General features: G+C 41.7%; 1 protein-coding gene and 1 long non-coding RNA gene across 5 annotated transcripts in view; one reads left to right on the forward strand and one right to left on the reverse strand.

The window, feature by feature from the left end:
• Positions 1-647, reverse strand: part of LOC140118544 (uncharacterized) — a 47,990-nt gene extending 47,343 nt beyond the window's left edge. The window contains exon 1 of the long non-coding RNA XR_011853212.1: positions 505-647. This is a non-coding gene — a long non-coding RNA (uncharacterized lncRNA). The remainder of the gene's footprint in view (positions 1-504) is intronic.
• On the forward strand, positions 594-16,454 carry TMEM39B (transmembrane protein 39B). 4 transcript variants are annotated; one of them, XM_072136591.1, is made up of 9 exons: positions 594-745; positions 3,448-3,618; positions 6,327-6,546; positions 7,866-7,949; positions 8,025-8,179; positions 8,425-8,746; positions 8,880-9,067; positions 14,052-14,172; positions 16,131-16,454. In XM_072136591.1, exons 2-9 carry the CDS (start codon positions 3,491-3,493, stop codon positions 16,365-16,367), a joined length of 1,455 nt encoding a protein of 484 aa, XP_071992692.1. In that variant the 5' UTR covers positions 594-745; positions 3,448-3,490; the 3' UTR covers positions 16,368-16,454. The 4 variants fall into 4 exon arrangements, with proteins under 4 accessions (XP_071992692.1, XP_071992694.1, XP_071992693.1 ...); XM_072136593.1 differs by having other exon boundaries at positions 619-745; positions 3,451-3,618; XM_072136592.1 differs by lacking the exon at positions 594-745 and adding an exon at positions 755-879.
• The last annotated feature ends 1,141 nt before the right edge of the window (positions 16,455-17,595 follow it).

The raw sequence follows: 17,595 nt of genomic DNA on the forward strand, positions 1-17,595 counted from the left end.
AATGTCAGGGCGTACCTCAAAAAATGACACCTTAAATAGGTTTGTACTCCCATTGTGGAAAAGTTATTGTTATAATATGTTTTTTTTTGTACAAAAGATTAAATTTTTGTCCAGCTTTCCAGTAAATTGCACGGAACATTAAATGGCACCACAGAAAAGTAATTTTTCCCGCAGATAACAAGCACATATACATCTCTGTTAACAGACGTGTACATGTACTGTAAACATATGACATGGGTACCAAACCTTGGTTTCTGCAATACAGGAGATGTGCATATATTTTGAAACTGGTGTGGAAAACAACCAGCCTCTTCTCAATAGGAATCTCCATTATATGAACTTAGGATCAGAAATCAGTGGTGCAGGAAATAAATGCAGATGTGGTCAAGTGAGTCTACATAGCCAGCCTAGTTCCTGAGGGGTACATAATTCTTCTTTTAACCATAAATTTTGCTTTTTATTTTTTTTTTTTTACTATTAAACTCCATTAAACAATAAGCTTACAATTTACATTCCTCATCATCCACAGCGCCCTAAGAAGCTTCCCTGTTATTTCCCCCTACACGCTGTGTAACCCAGGTTTTTACAGAAACGACAGTGTAACCGCGCATGCCCAGTGTGGAGCAGACGGCGTAGGCGTCTGATGTCATGACGCAAACAGGCCCGCTTCCCTTTTGACGAACTGGGTCTCGGTGCGCGTGCTCGCGCTTCATGACACAAGGCGCGTGCCCGCCGGACAGAAGTGGTGAGTGTTTTTGGGGAGGGGGTGACTGAACTGCTTTCTTAACCTCTGTGGAGGCAAAGTAAACGAGGTCCTGCCGTGTATGTGTATGTCTGCTCCGGAGTGCCTAACACTGTGTATGTTGTGCTGCGGGGGCGGTAAGTGTGTGCCATGTTTAGCTATTCCTGGAGGGTAATACATACTGTGGGACCACTCCTTGGTGCAAGGCTAGTCAGTGCTCCCCCTCAAGCTGTGTAAGCCGTAGGGGACTGCACGTCTTCTGTCTACAGCCTGGAGATCTCACTTATAGGCTCCATCACTTGTCACTATTGAGTAGTTGCTTAAAGGACAGCTCCACAATTTCTTATTAAGACCAGAATCGGTCAGGCTCTAGTTATAAAGTCATCAAATAGATAATATGTGGGTCAGTTATTGATAGAAGCTTGTATTTATGTATATGGCCCCAGGAATAAGGAAAAAGGATGTTGCACCTAGCAGACAGTTGGATGTCTTCTTTCATTTTGTGACCTGCATTTAACAAGTGAAAGAAGCATTTTTATTTACTGAGTAGTCATTTAAGGATGGATTACGGAGGGGGGGGGGGGATTCTGTTAGTGCTAGCTGGGAGACCACAGAGAATAATATTGCAATAGCCCAAGCAGGAGATGGTGAGGATACAGGCTAGCAATTTTGTATACTAGTGAGGGCCTGGATGTGAGGCTCAACCCCTCCCCACACTTGATTCAATAGGACATCTCGGCGGGAAGTTACTTCCTGCATCGGGACGTTCTATTACGTCCAGCTTCTGGCGATGGTGCACAAATGGAGTTGACACCAGAAGCAGCAGGTGTCAGCTGTATATTACAGCTGACACCACACTCTAGCACCTGCGATCAGAAACACCTTACGCTGTGATCAAGCATGACCGCGGTGTCTAAGGGTCTTCCCTGTATTGATCGGATCCCCCGTGCTGCTTAATTTCTACCATTTGGGGGACTGTACAATCTTTTGGTCACTTTTTATTCCAATGTCTAGGAGTTGCAAAATGGCAAAAAAAAGTGGCTAGTAGGACATTTGGGTTCTATTACAGTTCACCATTGGGGATAATCTGTTTGATATTTCAATACATTGGGATTTTTGGAACACTGTAATACCTAACATATTTATGATTTGTTTATTTTTATATCAGTTCTATGGAAAGTCAGGTGATTTGATCTTCTTACACTTTTTAAGCCCCTCTAAGGTACTTGAACCCAAGGGGGTCTGATCGCTTCTGCCATATACTGCAATGCTACTGCGATTGCAGTAAATGGCATTTTTTCTACTGATCTCTAAGCGTTTGCCAAAGATGAGGCATGACTCATGAACAGGCATGAACAGTGACTCCAGACTGCCATGGTAACTGATTGCTGCTTCTAGGAAGGTCATGTGGAGACAGTGAGAAAATTGAAGATGGCGGTGCCACCGCAATTTAAATGCCTCCGTCAGCTTTTCCAGGGGCATTTAAATCGGTGCCGACACCGATTGGGGGTGTTACTGGTGGCAGTTTGCTGCAATACTCAGCAAATGTCCACCGTGTATTAAGAGGGCTCTGGCTGTGAGCCCTCTTCATACACACAGCACATGTCTGGAAGGGTTAAAGGATAAAGCTTGGTCAAAAATTACCCCAAGGCACCGAACTTTAGGGATGGGGGGAGGGATGAGTTAGGTGGAGCAAAGATTGAATTACATTTCGCCCATGTTAAGTTTTAGAAAACCGGAAGAGAAGGATGTGGCTTATACTCTCCAATTCCGGCTAGCAGAGAGGTGATGTCTGGGCCAGAGATCTTGATCTGTATGTCATCAGCTTAACAGTGGTATTGAAGGCAATGAAACTTAATGAGCTGTCTTAGACCAGAGGTGTAGACAGAGTAGAGTAAGGATCCCAGGACAGAACCTTTAGGGATACCAACCGGTGGCCTTTAGATTACTATTAGTTCTTCCTTTGGACCCCCGAAATTTTAGAGAATCGCTTATAACATTTGCCTTTACAAGCAGGGTTCTATAGATCTTAGTGACACAATAGGTCTTCAGTGGAACTATTGCAGTTTCAACACAAAACCCTAAATAAACCATGAGGATTACCTTATAGGTTACTCTAATTATGTTGTAATGGTTTCTGTCCTCTTCATTATTTCTTCGGCACAAAAACACTTTTATTCTCCTTGATTATCATCTTGGATACAGAAATAGAGCTAGCCGATCTGATGCTCATCAGTGATGTGCACATTATGCTAACCTGGGCAAAGCATAAGGTTGTTTGTAGAAGGGAAGGGTTGAACCCTCCTCACCCCTCCCCTCTCCATAGGAAGCCAAACTGCTGAGCCTCAAATTGATCCAACAATAGGAACCTCTCAGTATTTTGCAACATGGCCACCCTGTTCCATCACGGTGTAGTTGGGCAATGTGTGCTCACCACGCCATGATCTGTGGGGCAGGGTTACGGCCCCCAAAACGGTTGCATGCTTGGGGCTGAATAATGATTCTTTTTAATAAAATGCTACTTATAATTTTATTTTCTGGTACCTACTGGTGTATTATTACAACTGAACGTTTGTATAATTTTTAATTTTGGTATTTTTAATTATTTTGTTTTGAGTAATTACAGTTTTTATATGATTTCAACATGTGTACAGTTCATACTTCTAATGCAATAATGTTTTTTCTTTTAAATTTATTTTTCATAGCAGGTACATGTCTTGCTTGTGACTGAAATAGATAAGCCCAGACATGGCTGGGGGCCGCCGGGGCCCAAATCGGACATCATACTGCCGCACCCCTCTTTGTGAGCCTGGATCTGCTGGTGGTGCCGTCCATGGAGGAGCTCCAACTGTGAGCGGAGTGAGATCCAGAGCCAGGTAGTGGTTAAAGAAGTTAGGTCAATATTTTATTTGTTTAAATATTGGTATCTGTCCAATAATCTCTACTAGTAAACCATAGACAACCAGGCAAGAAAATCTGAGGCTCCGAAATCTGCATGCCTAGGACATTTATGTAATCACCAATTCATCTCTAATGTTACCTCAAAGAGCTACTTGCATACTTCAGTATTTCCCTACACTGTTACTATAGTGCAAACTGTAAAAACCTTTATGTTCTGTTGCGTTATTGTCATTAAAATACCTGAGGATGTGGGGAAGAATATGTTCTACAGTTGGGATTAAAGTATTTTATTTTTTCAGTTTGTTTCACTGTGGTCAATTGGTAAGATCAAAAAAGTTTTTTTTTTTTTTTGCTCATCAATGTATACTCTGCACCCCATGTAGACAGAAAAAAACAGAAATGTCGATATTTTTGGTACTACAAGGAAGAATAGCAGAGGATTCACAAATCCAGATGTTAAAAAACTTGTTGCATTATTCCCAAGAAGACTCATGGCTGTACTAGCTCAAAAGGCGCTTCTATACTCAGACAAAGGGTCTGAATACTTATGGCTATGTGATATTTCCGTTTTTTCTTGTTTAAAGGGAACCTGTCACCAGGAGACCCATTTTTAGCACTCCCCCAGTCCCCACAGAGCATAGTACATACGCTGCCAAAGTGTTTTTGTATTAAAAATAGGTTTTACACAAAAAAAGATATGTTGTATTGTACCTTTCATTAGCATCTGCTGTGTGACTAGGCAGTTGCCAAATGGGAGGGACTGGAAAGGAGCACTTTCCCCCCACCCTTGGGGAACAGTTACTCCATGTGACCTTTTCAAATATATGAAAACACCCATCACTTGGCTTAGCGACACCCCCTGCTCCTCTACAGCCAATCCCGAGTGAGGGGAGTTTTTCATATATTTGAAAAGGTCACATGTTTCCCAAGGGTGGGGGAGAACTGCTCCTTTCCAGCCCCTCCCATTAGGCAACTGCCTAGTCACACAGCAGATGCTAATGAAAGGTATAATATAACATATCTTTTTTTCTGTAAAACCTATTTTTATGCAAAAACACTTTGGCAGCATATGTACTATGCTCTGTGGGGATTGGGGGAGGGCTAAAAATGGGTCTCCTGGTGACAGGTTCCCTTTAAGGACATTAATACGCCCAAACCAGGAGAGACATTTTTTTTATCATATATGGAAAGGTCAGACATTGTGCGCTCAAGTAATGGGGTATATTTAAGGGAGTAGAGCAAGTACAAATCTGCCAGGATTTTTAAACTCAAATATTTAATTGAGTCTGTACGCCATCGAAACAGAAAGTGTGCCATAGTCTGTTGAACCTCAGTCTCTGGTAGAGAAATGTTGAGGGCTTCAGATTTTGCGTAATTAATCTTAGTTACTCACAAGGCTAAACTCTTGGAGTAAAGTTGGCAACGTGATCCAAGGTTTGGAAACATACACTAAAAGATCATACAGCATAAAATGCTATTTTACAATGTGTGTCTCCCATGCTCACACCAAGTATATTCGGATTATTTCTTAAAAACCTTGGTGAGGAAAGGAGTTAGTATTTCCCTACTGCGAAGACTGTGCTGTGGAGGCGCACTGCAGCTTATTCCTCCTTGCAGGTCTCAGTATGAACCGGGGCTCACTGCTGGCTTCATAGATCCTGAAATGCCTGAAGTCAGTTCTGCCCTAGAGTCTGTGTCACAAGGGGGCTGTTAGCAGACCCGCTCTTCCGCGGGTCCTTGGACTCACCAGTACTCCGGGAAGCCATCTTAGCTCCCAGAGCGTTGGGTGTTGGTGAATGTCTTGATGGCTGTGACTCGGCAGCGCCGCGAGTCCCGGCAATCTCCGGAGCTCAGCGCCGCCATCTTGAATCCTGGAGAGGAGGCCGGGAGCAGCGCCAGCTGGAGAAGAAATGGCCGAGGCAGGAGTGATGCTCAACCCCGAGGATAGTGGAGGAGGCGCCAGGTCGATGAGGTCTGCCATGACGGGCACGTCTTCAGCGGCCCGGCCAGTCATATATGAGGCGGTGTGAGGAGTAGCGGTGGCCCAAGCTCCCTTCCTCTTCTTTGCACCCAATCAGGTGAGTATTTTGGGGCTAGTTCCCCGGGTCCAGCTTGAGAGCTTACTAGGAAAGCAGCCTCATTTTAATGGATGGGTTGTTAGGTGATGTGAAAAAAGGCAGGAAATGGCACATGGGTACCAACTGAAGAGTCATGTGACTTGAAACGCTTATGAAAAAGCATTGAAAATGCAGTAAAAGTGCAAACATGCGCATGAAAAACTCCTATTCTGACCAAAAAGGTATGCAAAACCGTCAGTTTTTCAGCATTGCTCTCTTTCACTTGTACAGCTGTGCCAGAATTTTTTCACTTGTTTTACATAAAGTGTGCCAGCACAGAACTGCAGTTGGGAAGGCACACACTGTAGACCTCACATGAAACTGTCCGAATTCTGAATTCTCCAGTTTTATGTGAGTGGAGTTTTGAAACCTCATTTGCACACATTTGTGGTGTACAATCCACAATGCACATCTGCATCTATTTCTCTCCATGTAAATATGGCTTCAATGCTACAGTTTTGGCTCCATAGAAGAGATCTTTCTTTAATTTCAATGTACAGATTTGGACTTTTTATCTTTGAGTTGGAAACTTGCCAATGTTTTCTTTTATTTTTTTCTCTACTTAGGAGTAGTTCCAATACAGGATTGTCAAGTCCCCCTCTTGCAGCACAGACAGTAGTACCCCTTCAGCATTGCAAAATCCCAGAACTACCTGCAGATCGCCATCTAGTTTTTGAGCTGCAGCTATTTCTGTGTCACCTAATTGCCTTGTTTGTGCACTACATCAATATCTACAGGACTGTTTGGTGGTACCCACCATCCCACCCGCCGTCACATACTTCTCTGGTGAGTAACAACCAGCTAGTTAACATGGTACAATTTCTAATGTATGTTAAAAAACATTATTGCAAAACAAAAGCTACTTTATTCTTCCTGGTTAAGGTCAGGTTAATATCAGGTGGCCTAATGTCACTAAGTGGCAAAAATACTATTGTACTGTTACTTGTTACATTTAAGAAATTTAAATTTACAGAAGATAATAGTCGAACTAAATACTATATAAAACTGTTAACATATAAGTTAACACATGCGTTTTGTAAATGCAATGTTGACGGCAATGTAATTAGGCAAATCCCCTCTTCAGCTGTTTAAAAATGCGTGTGTTACATGCCAACAAAACATGACGTGTGACCACAGCCTTAGTACTTGATTGCTTAAGTTTACAGGCTCATAGAGGGACATTGAAGGAATAAGGGTAATGCTTTATAATGGCAGTTTATGAAAATATACTTTGTTTTGGGGGTTAATTTGCCTGACAAGTTGGCACAATATTGGCACAATATTTCCTATAAGTAAATGGAGCTTTATATGTCTGTAAAAGACAGCGACGCGTGGGCGCCACCATCTTGGATCCGATTGTTGTTCCCCTGAACGTCACTAGGGGAGGCGATCAGTTGCCATAACAGCTTCGGGTCTTCGTCAAACCTAAGGCTGTATAGTTTATGCAGATTCGTTACAATGATCCAGTGGCTCATTGTACTGAAAAATGTGCAAAAATGCCATTTACTGCAATACAGTAGTATAGTATATGGTACTAAAAACTATAAAAGAAAAATACATTTAAAAAAAAGTTTCAAAAATAATAAAAAAAAAAAAAGTAAAAACCCCTTTCCCTAGAACTGATATGAAATGTAATAAATGGTAAAAATCAGACACATTAGGTATCGCCGCTTCCCAAAATGCCCGATCTATCAAAATATAAAAATTGTTATTGCCGGCAGCAACCCCCATAACGGAAAATAACACCCAAATGTCTGAAACGCGACTTTTACACCATCTTACATCACATAAAGAATGAAATAAAAAGTGATCAAAATGTCGCACAGACCTCAAAATAGTAGCAATAAAAATGTTGGCTCATGTTGATCTCAGGTGGAAATCAAGAAATGGGCAAAAAACCTGCGTCGTTAAAGGGTTAAAGTTGCTTCACAATGTCCAGTATAACCGAGCATGCAAGTGTTTTTTTGTTTTTTTTTGTTTTGACCATAATCTTCTGAGATGTTTTACTCCTTGGTGTCTGTTATGGCTAAATAAAGTTTACATATGAAGACTGTTTTGTTCTGTTCCAACTTGATCTTTCCTACTTTGTTTACTTTTCCCTGTAGAACTTCCACCTGATAGACTTTAATGTGCTGACACTCACAACAATTGTGCTCGCTCGGAGATTAATTGCAGCCATAGTGCGGGAGGTATGGTGACTACATGTATAATTCTAGTCAGGAAAAAATATGTGTTCTCGTGACTGTTTATTATTCATCTTTCAGGCCTCACAGGGAGGAACCTCTTCTCTCCCGCACTCTTTACTCCTGGTGGCCACTCGGTTTGCTGTTCTTACGGGAACGGGATGGAGTTTATGTCGTTCCATAATCTTGTTGTTCAGAACCCACTCCTTCCTCAACCTTCTCTTCTTATGCTATCCGTAAGTTAACTATTAGAAGTTAAGAAAATATGTACATACATATTGTTTTTTAGATAAATAGATGTAATAATATAGCATATACTGAACGGATATTGAAAAATTCGTATATTCAACATAAAAACATTTATTTGCTGAAACAGGATAACCACTTTAACCTATTGCGTGGCCTAAATTTTTAAATGTGGCGTCATTAATTCAAATTGTTCTTTTACTTAAGCAAAACAAAACATTTATTTTTTTTCTAGATTTGGTATGTACATCCCTTTTCTGCACCTGGGGTATGATTTCCGTCGCTCGAGCCTTTTTGCCCATGTACCCAGCGCCCGAGTCGGTGGAGATCTGGGGTCTGTTGATAAGGCTGGCCGGGATTACTTGACTGTCTTGCAGCACATGTGGAGACCGAGCACAGATCCTCTTCCAACACATGCGTGCTGCCTTTCACCAGACCTTATTCGCAGTGAAGTGCACTACTTGAAGCTGGACTTCAATTGGCGCGTTCGGGAGGTGCTGCTCAGTTCTATGCTGTCTGCATACTATGTAGCATTTGTGCCTGTATGGTTTGTCAAGGTATAGTTTTTATTGTAGATTATATATGCAATGTAGACTGTCACATAGAACCATCACTTTAAACAGCCACCACAGCTTTTTCCACTAGTTGATTTGTGTGCTTATATTAGATTGATTTTGCCTCTATTTTTAGAACACACAGTATTATGACAAGCGCTGGTCATGTGAGCTCTTTCTTCAAATTTCCTTGAGCACTTCAGTAATACTCACCCAGCACCTCCTGCCTGCACGGTACTGTGATCTGCTTCATAAGGCAGCTGCTCACCTTGGCTGCTGGCAGAAAGTGGACCCAGCTTTATGTTCCAACATGCTCCAACACTCGTGAGTATTTAACCTATTGTCTCCAAATGCAGTTGTTAAATTAGGATTAGGAGAAAGTTTGGACAGGAGTCACATTGTATAAATAAGCAAGCTGATTATTTGAGGTATCAGGTTGGTAGCTGAGCTTCAAGGATAATAGATCATTCTGTGAATTTGTGGCATGCAGCTGGTGCTTTTGTAAACCTTCAACCCTTTTGGTACCGATGGTCATTGCTGCCAAAAAGACCAGGTAAATTTTTGACGTTCTGCTATGCACTTCTTTAAAGGGGTTGTGTCACCATAGCAAATGGCTGTAATTGGGTCCAATGCATTGTGACAAGTACTTTCACCATTTACACTTATTACAAAATCTGCAGGCTTACTGAGAGAACTCCTTTTGTCCTGGTTGCTGGCGCCCTCTAGTGGTAGCTGTGTCCCGTCCTGAGCAACAGCTGATCTGGCCGAGTCTGCGCACAAACATTCTACCAGCTGCTCTGCACTACAGATCACTCCACACTGAGAGATCACCTGACACACTGCAGCCAATAGGAAGTGAGACATGGGGGCAGAGAGCTCAGCCGTCTACACCAGTGAATGAGGTGATTTCCACTGCTCCACACTTGCTTCCAGCAGCAGATACAAGGTAACTGCAGACATACATGACTATCTGCTGCACAGAGGAGTCCCCCTAACATGGATCATAGCAATGTAGGAGCCCTCTCCTCCCTCCACCATTAGTCAGGTCACACAGGTGCCTACAGCAGCAGATACAAGGTAACTGCAGACATACATGACTATCTGCTGCACAGAGGAGTCCCCCTAACATGGATCATAGCAATGCAGCAGCCCTCTCCTCCCTCCACCATTAGTCAGGTCACACAGGAGGCTGCAGAGATCACACAAGTAACAGGCTGAGCTCTGATCTGTCCTGATGCAGTCCTCCTCCTGTACTCTCCTCCATTCACTGTCCCTCCATGTTACACTGCTGTCCTGTGCCTGACTAGCAGGGAAGTAGCTAAAGATCAGTACAATGTGAGAAGCTGTCACCTATTTATCTATGCATGTCAGCCTGACCGACCATGATGCTGTGAGAGTACATAGTACATGTGTACTATGTGCAGTGTCCTGTGTAGTGTGCAGGGGGCGCCAGATTCAGGATTTCTGGCGCACGTTCTTCATGAATCTGATGCCCCCTGCACTGCTTTGACAGACTGCACCAACTTTTTTTTGGTGCACTTTTAACATGGGGCGTATGACACATTTCTATTGGACTTCTATTGGATCAGTAAATGCAGGGACTATTTGAGCACTGCAGGTGGAAGGAGACTCTGAAGGCTGAGCGCTCTGTAGCACTGAGGTGTGGAATAACTGCTGCTGTCAGTGCTGTGCATGTGCCTGGCTAGGCCCCTCCCACATCTGCTTCTGTGTGGAGCAGAATAGAGGCTGAATAAGCATCATAATAACAAATAGAAAGGAATCTTTAATTCCAGGTAACCATTACAAATAGATTTTTGAAATATTTTAACCTCTTTGACAGCTTTTTGCAGTCAATTGTTTCATGGCATAACCCCTTTAAATGGTGATATCTCTGGAAAAGCATTACATATCATAGCAAATTTAACTTTGGTTTTTTAAGACTTTATCTTGGTACAGGCAGTCCCCGGGTTACATACAAAATAGATTCTGTAGGTTTGTTTTTAAATTGAATTTGTATGTAAGTGAGAACTATATATTATATAATTGTGACGCCAAGCAAAATTTTTTTTTGGTCTCTATGATTATCGGATTTTTAAAATGGGTTGTCAACACTAAATCTTAATTACAGATACCTTTGATAACTGTTATGGCTGTTTATTGTAGCCTGGGTCTAAAGTACAGTAAATTACCAATTACCAGAGGTCCGTCTGTAAGTCGGGTGTTCTTAAGTAGGGGACCGTCTAACTTTTACCAAACTAGGTTATAAATATGCACAGCATTATTCCATCACCCTTTCCCGGGTTCAGCTACAGATGCAGAGGGTGCATGTACTTCTGCAATAATGAAATTGTTGCTTGCAGGTCCTTGTACATTCTGCTGAATGTCTAGAGGGGGGCACCCTTCAAACGCCTACATCTCCTGAGCCCTTACACCTAGACAAAATTCTGGTGTCATAAAAAACAGGAACGTTACCCCTTTAATATGTTATATGTATTGTCTATGGATGCCTGCAAGAACCAGAGATATCCACTCTTAGCCCCTTCCCTATGCGTGCCGCAATAGTACGGAGCACGTTGGGTGCAGGTGCATGGAGAAAGCTCACGGGCTGAACCCTGTCCATAGCTGGTGAGCTTTTGCTATATATTGCAGAAAAGACTTACCAGTAACATCCATCTCGGGTGTTTTCCCGTCGATCGCTTGGCGGCGGCTTCAAAAGATTGTCATCTCGGTGACTCTGTCGTCATGACAGCCTTGGGTCCTCCCTTGTCTTGTTTTAACCCATTCATTACAATGTCCTGCCATACTGTAATATAGGAAGTACCCTAAAAAGTCTGAAAAAATAGTAAGAATTAAAAAAAGTTAAAAAAAAAAACCTATACAAATTTGTTATCCCCATGATCGCACCGAGCAAAAGAATAAAGTAGACCTGTCATTTGGGGCGCATAGTTAAAGCCGTAAAATCCAAGCCCACAAGAAAACAGCGCAAATGCATTTTTTTTTCACTGCATTTGGAATTTTTTTTCCTGCTTCCCAATACACTGCATGGAATATTAAATACCATCACTATGAAGTGCAATTTGTTAGGCAGAAAACAAGCTGTCACACAGCTCTTTACGTGTAAAATCAAAAAAGTCCTAGATTTTTTTTGAAGGTGGGGAGTGAAAAATGGAATTGAAAAAACAAAAAAGGGCCAGGTTGTTAAGGGGTTAAAATTTTATAATCCGCAATAGAAAACTGTACATAAAAATCAACTTTTTAGCACAAATTAAAGAATGGATATCTCCGGTTCTGTGAAGCATTCATACAAAATATAACAAATTAAAGGGATGATTCTCCTGTTTAAAGAGAACCCGTCATGCAAAATAACCCCCCTAAACTAAATATATTTTCATAAACTGCCATTAGAGAGCATTGCCTCTATCCCTTTATTGTCCCTCTACATGCCTGTAAACCTAAGCAATGAGGTCCTAAAGCTGTATGCAAATGACCTGTGAAATGTCCAATGAAGCATTAGCATATTCAAGCTGTCCACTCTATTCATGAGTGGGAGGCACAGCCACACCCCCAGTGCTTGACTGACAGCCGTATAATGATGTGCTTCCTGGTGCTGGTGGCCACGCCCCCTGCAGCCTGTGTGCATATGTGTGTGTTTAGGAGAGATACAGCAGCTCCAGGCAGCAGCCATGTTACAGCAGAACATGTCAGATTCATGTGTAGCTGATGTCTGTGTCTCTCACCTGTATATTAGGAGGATGCAGCATGTCAGCAGATGCACTAACTATGCTTTACTATACATTACACACAGACATGAGCAGGGGGAGGAGAGGGGAGGGGGAACAGGGGTGACATCACTGCCTCTGACCATGTGACCAGCCTCATTTACATGATAAAGAAAAGATGATTTTACAATGAATAATGTATGAAATAACTAGATAAAGGCTGGGATGGGATCCTTGTGAGCTGCTCCAACAGGTAGTAGTGACAGGACTAGTGACACAGACCTGATGACAGGTGTCCTTTAACTTGACACAGATTAGTGTTTCTAGAGGCCAGGGTTCAGGAGATATAGCAGTTTGAAGTTGGCCCTTTCTGCAATCTGTCACCGTAAAAGCTGCTGTATATTTACATGGTGCAGTCCTGTAGGGGTTAAACTACAGTCCCCTCCTGCGCACAATTGTATTTTTTTATGGCTGTAAACTACAGTTCTCTTGGTGGTTTTTGTGGACTGTTTGTCACCCGTACTTTTGCTGAGGCTGACCCCTATAGCCGCAAAAATGCACTGTATGTCATTGCCAAAAAACCGGAAGACTGGCAGATGTCAGTAGCTCGAAATAAACCGCACATAGATCTACTGGGGGAGATTTATCAGGAGAGTTTAATAGCAAAACTCTCCTAGTTTCCCAAGGTAACCAGAGCTCCGCATTTGATTTCCCACAGCTGTTTATAAAATGAAAGCTGAGCTCTGATTGGTTTCCGTAGGCAACTGGAACTGTTTTACCTCAGACACTTAAGACAAATCTCCCCCATCTGTATCTCTCAGAGCAGCAAGCATGTCCAAAAATAGGACCTGCTCTGAGTTGTTGTTTTTTTCTCTCTGGGTACAAGGCTCAGACATGGAGCTGAAGAATCCTCCGCTGTGTGCATGAGCTCATAGCAATACATGAGGAAAAAATGTGTGTATTCTGGACCTAAAGCTTCTGTGTTCAAAAATGGTATTTTTGGCCTCCCAAGTCTTAGATGATTTCAATAGTTTTGAGCGATTACAGGAGGGTACATTATTGTGAACACTAGAATATAGGCGCTGCCCTTGTTTAATCATTCTTTTATCTGTACGTATTAGTAGAAGTATGACTGAGAAATATATACCATGACACACAGATGTTGTATAAGCCAGTCAGAACCTTTCATTTTTTTATATAATATAGAAACTAAAGAGATCGTCTATACCCTTATTTGTGTTTTTAATACTCTGTATGGCCCTTTTCACATGGCTCATTTTGAGGCAGGTTTGGTGCCTGAAAATCTGACCAATTCACTTTAAGTGGAGGCAGAGTTTGCCACAAATGTTCTGCGCAAGCAGATCATGGCACCATGACCCCTACCATGCTGTGGTTTAAGTATAAGACTCATTGTATAATTTTATGCATGTGAAGAACTGCAGTAGAAACCAGGGGGGGCATACAGTGGATTTGAGGATGACTTCAAGATCTGATTAATATGTGCCATGTGCACTGGCCATGAGGATTCAAACCTTAAACTGATTGTCTAAGGGTGGGAAGGCATTATTCAATGAATGTTTGTTTTGCAGGTGGATGGAGGAGTGCATGTGGCCCCAGGGAGTGTTGGTGAAACACAACAAGAATGTATATAAAGCGGTTGGTCACTATAATGTGGCAATTCCCTCTGATATGTCTCATTTTCGGTTCCATGTAAGTTTGCTATTACATTTCTTTTCTTTTTGTGTGTTTTTTTTTTAATAACAATTTTAGTACGTTTCTAATCTTTATAACTTAAGGGACACAAACTAAAACCAAACAGAGATAAGTACCCAAATTCACCTCAACCAACCCAACGCTATGTATGTTTAAAATGAACATAGAAAATGTCATTAAAATCCAGAAGGGCTCTGCTTACGTTGTTTACCAAACCTTTTATAGTGTTTTTCTGACAAATAAGAAGTTTAAAGAGAATTTTATTAGCACAGTACAAAAATGAGGTTATGAAGAATAGTCTGTGCTACTGGTTACTTACAGGACCTGGGAATTGTCCGACATACCACCTTACTAAATTAAGCAGCTCCTAGTGCTGAAACAAATGCCGCAGTGTTAGAATGATAGTGTTGCCGGAAACTTCCGATAACGCTGTCTAACACTGCCTCTTCGTCGGACCGCCAAGCTTGCTCCATAGGCCGGCGGTGACTGCCGCGTGTCATTCGGCAGTCACCGCTCCCTAAACCCACCCACGATCCCGCCCCCTCATGAATACACAGGACAGCTTTGAGAGCGGTCTGGCGTTTACATTGTACTGCGGTGTTTGTTTTAGCACTTTAGTAGGCATCTCCTAGTGCCAAATTTCTTTAACCGCTTAACGCTCAGCGTCAAGATCTGAACCTAACCGGCATTGGGAAACACGGGGTGCCGGATGTTAACATATAGCCGGCATCCCAGTGTAACACCCGCGGTTGAAGTGGAATCAGGGGGGTCTTTCCCCCACGATGCCCCCCCCCCACCCGAACAGTTTTCGAGGGTGCCGATCATTGCTGTGGCGTCACTGGGGTCCGATCTGGACAGTGTTGCCTGCAAGAACTGCCGGTAAGATGGAGTCAGTGACGTCATCTTACTGGCTGACACTGCTAATATCCTGCAATACATGAGTATTGCAGGATATTATCATGAACAAGCAATCAGACGATTGCTTGTTCATGTCCCATGGTGGAAGAAGTTAAAAAGTAAAAAAAAAAAAGTTATTCAATAAAAAATAAAGAAATCTATAAATATGCCCCAAAACAAATAAAGAGACATAACGCAAAAAAAAGTCTAAATCACAACACAAACCCCACATATATAGTAACAACCCGTAGAATAACAGTGAATAATTATTGAACCCGCACAATAAACGCCGTAATAAAAAAACTGTTATAAACCCTCCAAAAATTATGATTTTTATCTATTCAATCCCACAAAAAATGCTATAAAAAGTGATCAAAAAAACATATGTACTCCAGAATGATAATGGTGCAAAGTACAACATGTCCCGCAAAAAACAAGCCATCAACCAGCTCCGTAGCAAAAAAAGTAACAATGTTATGCCACTTGGAAAACGTAAATACAAAATTGTACCTCCTGCAGAGCACCAAAGTACCGTATATACTTGAATATAGGCGAAGTATTTCAGCACGGAAAATCTGCTGAAAAACCCTTACCGGCTATATACTGAGAGGGCATGCACTGGCTTAATACAAAAGGACATGGGCTACTGGCTACATGCTAGGATATGTCCTGGCTAGCTATATACCGAGTGTAGGCTGTGACCAATGCATTTCCCACCCTAGGCTTATACTTGAGTCAATAGGTTTTCCCAAGTTTTTTTTCTTAAAATTAGGTAACTCTGCTTATATTGGAGTATATACGGTAGTTCTATACCATATTAAAATATTACTTGGCTAAGGTTTTGCAACCAGTAAGAAAACAATAACTTCCTGTTGGATTGAGACAATTGGCCATCTTTAGAATTGTAGAACCAGTTAATTTTCTTAGACTGTGCTGGTTAATAAATGTTATTTTTTTTTTACACTTTTGAGAAAATTTTTTTAGTTTATGGTTGTGACCCCACAAATGAAAAATGTATAAATATTTTAACATTTTTTTTTTTTTTTTTCTCCTGTCAGTTTTTCTTTAGTAATCCTTTGAGAGTTCTGAACATTTTAACAACGCTGGAAGGATTTCTAATATTTTACCAGTTATATTCACTTCTGTCTTCAGAGAAGTGGCATCACACCATTTCTCTAGCCCTCATCCTTTTCAGTAATTATTATGCCTTTTTCAAGCTGCTACGTGACCGGATTGTACTTGGGAAAGCCTATTCATACACTGGGGTCTCAGACTCTGAACAGAAGCTGAACTGACTTTCACTACACCAAAGCTCTGTATTTTTGTTACAATTGCTTTGTTTCTTTATGTAATTAAACAAGAGCATATTTTTTTACTCTGAATCTGTGTGTGGTGTAATTGCTATATTCTTTATTTAATGGGAACCTGTCACCACATTTTTACAAATACAGCTAGTGATAGTTAATGGGATCCTCTATGGGATCCCAACTGACAACCTTCTGCTAGTTAAAGCTTGTTGCCCTGACATCCCCATAAATCATAGGGAACATGTTCCGTCTTGGCCCACCCCTACTATCTACTCCTCCCTATGTCCCATGCCTATTCTCGTCTTGTCATGTGAACAGGTTGAAGTCATCTAAGGTCCTTCACCAGTTTGCAAAGTCTAACCTATGTATATAGCTGATCACATGCATTCCTCCTTGGACTTCTACTCCTCCCCATCTTCCATGGAATTCTGCACCTCACATGGCCTCTTATGAGGCATACTGTGATTTCATGTGATCAGATACATACATTTGCAACATCTACCCCATGTATCAGAACCTCAGATGGCATCACCCTGGTCACATAACATGAAGTTAACAATGATGTAACAGAGTTCTCTCTCTCAATGTTTCGTATGTCAGTGAGACCTGTTAATTAGTTGCATATAAGTTTACAAACATATAATTTTTAACATTGCAGCCATGAAAAGAAACCATTTAGAGATGAGGCCAATGCTTTTTAATCATAGTTTTTAAAGAAGTATTTATTTTGAATGGGTTAATTTGGATGGTAGGTTCTCTTTAAGCATCGGTTTCATGTATTCTACCTTGAATAAATCTGCGGAGAACTACTTTGTGTTGGTAAAATGCAACAAACACTGACTGATCTTATTTGTACACATTGTCAAGCAAGGCCCCTTTCACACTGCTGTTGTGGGGACGTAACTTGCATCTAGCTATACGTCCCCATAAATGGCTATGGTGCATGCAGTGGTACTGTGCACAGGAGAAAGATAGAGCATTCTCTATCCTTTTTCCTGTGTTTATGGCCGGCCACAATGCTTTGCTGTGGAGAGGGCAGGGGGTAAGCAGCGCTCTCCAATGCGTGGTTGTATGCTCGCCTGTGCTACAGCCGAGCGAGCATATTGCTTTGTTAGAGCAGCCCAGTTTGAGGGGTTTTGTTTACGGTTTTTTTTAGGGGGGCTTTACCAATAATAAATCCCAACAAGACATACCAAACTGCACAAGCAATGAAAGA

Source organism: Engystomops pustulosus, chromosome 2 (genome assembly GCF_040894005.1).
Source record: "Engystomops pustulosus chromosome 2, aEngPut4.maternal, whole genome shotgun sequence".
Lineage (NCBI taxonomy): Eukaryota > Metazoa > Chordata > Amphibia > Anura > Leptodactylidae > Engystomops > Engystomops pustulosus.